Source organism: Notothenia coriiceps, unplaced genomic scaffold (assembly GCF_000735185.1).
Source record: "Notothenia coriiceps isolate Sejong01 unplaced genomic scaffold, NC01 NC01_scaffold00012974, whole genome shotgun sequence".
NCBI classification, from domain to species: Eukaryota; Metazoa; Chordata; class Actinopteri; order Perciformes; family Nototheniidae; genus Notothenia; species Notothenia coriiceps.
In genome coordinates, this window is record NW_011345675.1 from 13,163 (window position 1) to 21,418 (window position 8,256).

Below are 8,256 nucleotides of genomic sequence, written 5' to 3' on the forward strand. Positions count from 1 at the left end.
TGTGTGTGTGTGTGTGTGTGTGTGTGTGTGTGTGTGTGTGTGTGTGTGTGTGTGTGTGTGTGTGTGTGTGTGTGTGTGTGTGTGTGTGTGTGTGTGTGTGTGTGTGTGTGTGTGTGTGACAGCTGTCAGCCCCGTAGCCATATAGAGGGGTCGCATCATATACTACAAGCCCACTGGGGATGGGCCAGGACGTGTCAAAAAACGCCAACTATTCCCCTCTGTCTAACCTCCGTAAGCCCCCAGGGGTATTATGGTTGTGGGGGCAGGGGTGACAGGGATGGGCCCAGCTGTGGTGTACTCCGGCTAATAGCACTCTGCACAGATGGCGGCCCCTCATCCTCCTGAGAGTGTGTGTCCATGTGCACAGGCCACTTTCCAACAGTATGCGTTACAATCACAAATGGACCTTAAAAATGGAAGTTTGCATGCATGGGGGCAGATGCACAGCATTTAGTGTCCATGATCAATGATGTAATGTAGCTACTTACTAATAAACCTTTGCTGAGCTTGCACATAAATATCCACTTCAATCTCACAAGTCCTTCTAAATTGGATGTTCTGATTAAATTGGTTTGTTTTAGGGATGTCCCGATCACCTTTTTTTGCTTCCGATTCTGATAATTTGATTTTGACAATTTGCCGATAACGATTTTTCCCGATCCGATCTTTATGCAATGCATTAAGAAAAAAAACATTCAAGTTGTCCCTTAAGGTTATTTTTTTATTTAAATTGGATATTCTATCCAACATGCATATAGCTTCTTTTTTTCACAGCAGCATTGGATCAGTTTTGAAAATCACGTGATCGGCTCCGATCCCCGATCACGTGATCGGATCGGGACATCTCTAATTTGTTTAGTGGCGGACAGTGGGTTTGATTCAACTCAGGGTTACCTTGATTTATATTGGAAAGAAGAAAAAGGCGTGCTATGTTAAAATAATAATTGTTCTTTTGCTGATGTATGGCTTCTGCTTGTCCTTCCTCTTAGAATATCAGTTTTTATCTGCAAGTGCAACTGAGGAAAAAGCTGTTTTTCATCAGGACACACTCGAGTGAAACGCTGTGTTTATGTGGTTTTCTTTAGAGATGCATTTGATGACATCTTTTACAAAAAGTGCTTGTGGTTATAGTGTTGTTTTGTGGGCAAGGTTTGAGTGTGTCAGCATTCTTTGCTTTTGTCTCTTCAGTCTGGTGGCTGCTACTGCTTCCTTAGATGTATTGATGCAAGAACCATATGTAGAAGACCTACTTCCTTTTAGGGATGGGCTCAGATTGCTGCTTTCGTTTTGGATCTGGTTCCCAGTCTACAAAATACCCAGAATTTTGAATAAATAACACGTTTTTTTCTGTTTCTCCCCATATTTTTAATATCATAGTGAAATGGAAAACCTATATGTAGCAGCTTCTTATTTTCATACTGTAGTTAAAGCTAGTGAACATTATAGAACTGCAAAAACCGCTGCGTTTGACTCCTCAACCAACAAAAGTTGATTAGACATCTGTCTGTGAGTATTTGTTATCTTAGCCTGCAGTTACTTGCACTTGTAAGGGCTAGGAGGGATTTCAAGATTTCATTTGGTGTCAATACTGGATCTGAATCCATCCCTACTTCTTATGTGTCTGAGGATTTTTGCTGCCCAAAACGTACCAAACACCAGCTGTTTGTCAGCAAAAGTCCAAGCTTTCATGACCTAGGAAAAATTAATATCTGTTACCCAAGATTGTTCTGCAATAGAGCAGCAAAGCAGGTGATTATTTCTTCAAAAGTTTGAGAGATGTTAAGATATAAAAACCCTTTTTCTCTAGCTGTTTCTTATTGTCAATATGATAAGGCGATATTGGTGCAATCATCCGCCGCTCCTGTATACCATCGGGACACTAAATGAGTTGTGAATACAGCTTTCTGAATGCATAATGTATGTGCCAGTCCATGGTGAGGGCCCCACACACAAGGCCACTGTGTGGGCTGTTGTGTGGCCCTGTGAAGAGTGCCTGTCACCAGTGACTGAACGTATTCTTCCTCCATTTCTATGGTGCTAAGATGTTCCTTTCCTCCCCTCCTACCATAGTTCCTGTTTCATATGGGGGGTTAAGAGAAGCAAAGGTTAGCTGTGTGCAGACATCATGTGTCAGCTGATTACTGAGCCGCTCCTCAACTCTGTCACACATGACACAACAAAGTATAGCTGAGCGCTTTTGAAAGAGGGCTCCTGTGAATTTGGCCGAGTGGTCTTTTACCGTTAGTTATCCACACTTGGAAAAACGTGGAGGGTTTGAATTTGGATCTTGTGACTTCATCGCTTCATTCACATTTCTGCTACTCGGTACTCTGATCTAGATTAGCTCATCTTTACAGCAGTTTGATCGCAAGTTCTTGAAGTTGAACATTAGAAAGAGTTTAATCAGCATGTTGCGTTCAGGGACCCCTTTACGTACATGACCTTTGAAAGAAAGTGCCGAAATGCAGAAAGTCTCGATTTACTGCTTTTACGAGTCAACATAATTGTGATCTATTTAATAATTAAAATCTTTCTCTTCTGAAGTTGTTTTTGTTACTTGGCGAAGCTTGATTTGGCTTTTATATTGTAAATCAATTTTAATTTATTCCATTGGAAATCAAACCAAGTGCTCATTAGCGCAGACGAATTATCATTTGGCGTTCAAACACAAAGTTCCCTACTTAAATTTTGTATCATTCTGCATTTTATTAAGCTGTAAAACCTAATTATATTTAATCAAGAGGTTATGTTTGTTTTATAAGCTCATAATCACAACTGTGGCGCTTTATCGGAGACTACAAAACTTGATTTCTGTTCACATTCAAGTATTTTTTATCAATGCATACAGTACGTCACTGAGTGTTAGATTTAACATAACAACACGGATGCCTGATGAGAGCATGGACTCCAGCTGTGTATCCATCCAGTTATGTTCCTCTCTGTAGGGACACATTTAGTGATCAAGCTTTCTGACTGAGACATGTTTCTCATTACACTTTACAAAATATCTCGACCCCCCCCCCCCAAAAAGCGAATTCTTGCTTGATGTGTTTCAAAATGTGTTTTTTTTCCATTATGCTTCATTTTTCAAGTTATCCATTGTCTCAAAAAGTTGTAGTTTTCAGTAAAGTCAACTTTATTTCTCTCTGTGTATGTGGTACGAACAGGGGGACCGAAATGCCGTTTCTCACCGTCCCAAAGATTGAAATTATATAAATATACTGTATGTATATATTCATACTCAAAATGAAAAAGGCACAACAATTAATATATAAAAATAGCAGTCTTGCCACACAAATTTTACTTGACACGATTGCTCTTGTGATTAATGAAACTGATCTATTAGTAACTACTGTCTATCGAATTGTAATGATTGTATATTTTACTTAACAGACTGTACGTGGTTTGTCCTGTTTGTCATGCTTTGCTTTCTGTTATTTTGTTCATGTATGTCTGTAAGACGTTGCTTTTGTCGGGACCCCCTTGAAAACAAAATGGTGCATCTCAAGGGGTTTAAGGGGCTTTATCCTAATAAATACATTTCTATAAGTCTAGTATGTTAGACTAAAACTGATGAATATATGAAAATGAATGAATATATGGCAACAGAACAAACCTATACAAGTAGGGCAAATAACTTTGTTCAAATGTCTGAAGTTTTGGGGATCACCTCAGCCCACAGTTTGTGGATCCAGAGGCTGCTGTCCCCGGCTGGAAGTCAGCGATCCTCCCAGCCCGGAGTAAACACGGCTCTATAAATAGAAGTCAGGCAGAAGCAGGCCAACTGCAGAATGACAGGCATCCATACTACTGACCGCAGGCAGCAGGGGCCCAGACACTGGTAGCCCCGCCCTGCTAACCCTGCTTCCCAGAGTCTAAGCCTGTGGGTTTAGCACAGGAGCCCCCAGTGAGATCCGTCCTATCTGTCATATTCGCTTGGCAAAACCGGCCGATACATGTTTCCCCTCATTACCTAGTTTCAGGCCCTTGGTATGGCATCTGACGCTGGTATGCTGCTATTCAAAGAGGGAGAAGGTCATGCTATGAAAGGCATGTACTCGAGCTGTTCAGATACTTTGGATACTTGTTTGTAAATACTTTGCGTAGAGACTGGAGGGGGGAGATTGCGCTATTCCTCATATTTTCAGGATTTGTTTAATTGATGTTTGATGTTCTGCAAGAGCTGAAGCAATTGCTTATTTCATATTTTACTCAATTGAACTTTGAAAAATGCTGAATATTGTCTGGTTGAGGCTTCTCTAATGATATCATTTGCTGATTTTCGATTATATTTTTACCATTATAAACTTATTATTATTTTGTGTTTTGGATCAAGCAAGACATAAGCATGGATTGGGGAAGATTTTGACATTTTACAGAAGATTCGTAGAGAGAAAATGATAATGATAGTTGCAGTTGTGAGCGTTTGGCGTCTCTAGTTTATGTGAAATGACACGCAGTATATCGTGGATACTGTGGATGACAGGGAATTAGCCATCTAGGCACTTTCCATTATCAGCTGCTGACACTCCTGAGATTATTGAGAACGGGACTTGAGTGCGCAAACGCCACTTAAATTAATTTCATTTTTTACTCTGCTGTCAAACAATATCCTCATCTCTGCGTACGCTTCGGAGAGGAGCTTCTCATTACACTGGGCTGCAAAGCCGAGAGTACATCAATTCATAACAAGTCAGCTGACTCATCCCTTTTTCCCTCTTTCCCCCACTCCAGCGTGATTAACCATGACAACTGAATCAGGCGCAGACTCGGAGGCCAAGCAGCCGCAGGAGGACAAGGAGAAGGGGAAAGCCAAAGCAGCCGCCGAACCCGTCGAGCCTGAGAACCAATCAGAGCTCCCCGCCGCCGCCGGACACAGCACCCCCGCCCGGAAAGAGCAGGTCAGCCTTTAAAATATCTGAGCCTACAGAAGGTGGATAGAGCCAGTCAGTGGCCTCTGACACTAGGGCTGCACATGTTTTCGTTATGTGGTGCAATATTCAAATCACAGGAAGCACAATAACTGTTAAAGGCTGTATACTGTATGTGTTAAAATACCATTATGAATGAATTGTATTCTACAGAATTATCCCGGCCTACATATCCTTTTTTTTTTTAAAGAAATACAGTACCAGTCAAAAGTTTGGACACACCTTCTTACTCAATGTTTTTTGTTTGAAAGAACACATATGGAATTATCTAGTTAACAAAAAAGTGTTAAAAAATCCACGTGTTCTTTTATAGTTTTGAGTTCTTCATTATAAATCTACAATGTAAAACAAATTCTAATACATAAAAAACTTAGAATGAGAAGGTGTGTCCAAACTTTTGACTGGTAGTGTATATTCAAACTAGGGCTGTCAAACGATTACAATTTTTAATCAGATTAATCACAGCTTAAAAATGAATTAATCATGATTAATCACCATTCGAACTATGTCCAAAATATGCCATTTCTTTATGTATATTGTTGTGGGAATGGAAAGATACATGAAAGAAGGCGGATATATCCATTTAACATACAGTATGTATGTTTATGTTTATTATAACATTGTTCTGTGTGTCAAAATGAAAGACAGCCCACACACCTATCAATCATCAAACCGTGGGGTCTTATTTCATTACGTGTTGATTTCTATCAACACGTAATTGTATCGATGTATATAGAGATGTAGCCTACTACAGCAAAAGTATTCTCCGTCAGGACTTCCTGCAACAACACTACTCCGTTATCTTGATTCTGATTGGCCAGAAGACATTATCAAAGATGTTCTATTGAGAAGACGATCACTACGTGACAAAAGTTTTCAAAACCGTTTCTAGTCTTCGGTATTTCCAGACAAGTGGCTACTGAAATCAATCTTACTAACTGCCGTCTGTGCAATTTACTCCGCGCGAGTTGGCGGACTTTATTTTGCTTACTTTAACATAATTTTTCATGGTGGGGCTAAGCCATTTCTTGGTATGGCTGTAGCCTACCCCATACTCTGGCGCTGCCACTGGTGGGATGTATGGGGCGGGCCATTCTGCACATGCGTTAAATGCGTTAAATATTTTGAGGCAATTAATTCCAAAAATTAATTACCGCCGTTAACGCGATAATTTTGACAGCATTAATTCAAACATATTTGTTTGGCACAGATCCTCTTCAAAAATCAAACCATGATAGTTTCAATTTATTTTTAATTATAATAATAATAATAATGCAACAAAAATGTAAATTCCTCTATTGTTGTGTGTCGTACTGAATCACAATATCAGTAGAAATATCACAATTAGTTATCTGTTCTTAATCTTGCAGTACTTATTGACGGATGCAAATCCTTCACCTTTCAACACATATATTTTATCGTTCATTTCTTTCTTTTAAAGCACTTTTGTTTTGTTAATTCGGGGTTCCTTATGTACAGCTTCCTTCAGATTAGCTTGAATTAGAGAAAACATACAGGCCATTCTTCCCACTCCTGAATGAACTGTGTCTTTGTGTGAAAAATGGAAATGAACAAAATAAATATGGACGACATGACCTCAGTGTTCACAATGACGTTTACTCAGCAGATGCATCTGTTGTCGAGTGAACTCGTCTTTCTCTCAGTACTCCGTGCTTTTGTTCAGTTAATGGGTTGAAAAACACATTCAAAGATCCTGGACAAAGTGGGGAGGTTGTTCTTCTCAGTGTTCAGCTGATTGAGCAGATTGACTTTGATGCTGCGGGAGGAATGAGTAAACTACTGGAGTCACTGAAGAAAAACCTCAGGGCTTTTAGTGGTTCATGGTTTGAGATGTAGGGCTATGAAATGAGCAATTTGTTTTTCTGAATGTTGAAGACCACTCATCATCATTGATTGATTGTATATCTGCAAACCAAATGTCTGCAAAGCTTAATTGTTCTGTGAGAGCCTGGTATGGTTAACTGTTACATATTTTCTCTCAAACTATTTCAAAGTAATTACTGTTTTTAAAGCAATGCAGTTTTCCCAACACACACATTGCACTCAAACAACTGCATTTTGTGATTATTTTAATTCTACTTAAAACATGATCCTCCTGCAGGCTGGTGGACTACTGTATATATATATTAATATTATTTTATAGATAAGTAAAACAACCTTTGAAATGCAAAGGTCTCTGTTGCAAGGAGGCGTGTAGACTACAGCCTGTCCATGTTCACTTTGAGACATCCCAAGCAGACACTGATGTAATCTGAACACAAAGTGCTTTGCCCGCACAACGTTCAGGGCTCACTATCTGATCTCTCTGCAGAATGAACCTCCAGAGCTTCAACACTGCATGGGGACTGTCAGAATCATGCTTTTTACATTATTTACTACATTGTTAAAAGCTGTGTATCCAAACATTGGCCTGCAATATTCTGGCAGTTACAAAAGTGGTACTGATTTAGTTCAAGGTGCGGTTTTATCCCAAACAAATGTCTTCACATATTGAAGTTTGAATTACCTGCACTAGCTTGAAGCTTCTCAAACATTGTTCTGTCTGTGGCTGTAACCCAGAGAGTACAAAATAACTTTAATTTCCATATGTTTGTAAGAAATGTATCTGTTGTAGTAGGGATTAGCTCTGAGTTGTTCTATCTTATAATGTTTACAATGACGTGACATCTTAAGCATGTATAAACTAGATCAACGTTGGATTCAATTCAAACTTGATTTCTTTCATTTACAAGCAGCCCAATATCAGGCATCAAAAGGTCAAAAGTCACGCCAGCCAGATGTGGAAAACAAGTTTTAAGACATTTTGCCTTATGATCTTTCACGTGTTTGAGCTCATGGCCCCTCAGACCCAGCAGTGTGGCTCTCACCACGAGGTGGAGAAACGATGGAATTGTTTAATGAAGAGGAGAAATGGAGCATGAGTTACTCGTGAATCATGATGGGCTGTAATGAGAGCATCAGACGCAGGGCGGGGTGATGGATAGATTCATTATCACTTATGCTGAGTAATGCAACACAAACATACATTAGGGCTGCACGATATTGAAAAAAACGGACATTGCGATATTTATTTCCCCTGCGATATATATTGTGTTTTTTTTAACTACCATATTTAACCGGATGAAGGATTTTAGTCACGGACGTCTGGATCTTAACTGGTTGACTCATCATACCTTAAGTCATGATCTAACATGTCATGATAATGCATGTTGCTTCCCCTCAAATAAGGGGGTTCATCTGTGAATGAAGAAGAGAAGAACCTTTTTGTATCCAAAATAGTTCCAGATGGCAGATGTTGCTTTTT

The 8,256-nt window shown here is 39.5% G+C and overlaps 1 protein-coding gene across 4 annotated transcripts in view; it reads left to right on the plus strand.

Moving 5' to 3' along the window:
• Positions 1-8,256, plus strand: part of epb41l3b (erythrocyte membrane protein band 4.1-like 3b) — a 43,751-nt gene that overhangs the window by 4,360 nt on the left and 31,135 nt on the right. For all 4 annotated transcript variants that reach the window (XM_010773808.1, XM_010773809.1, XM_010773810.1 and 1 more), the window contains exon 2: positions 4,735-4,901. In XM_010773808.1, the coding sequence (XP_010772110.1) occupies positions 4,746-4,901 (156 nt within the window). In that variant the 5' untranslated portion in view covers positions 4,735-4,745. The remainder of the gene's footprint in view (positions 1-4,734; positions 4,902-8,256) is intronic.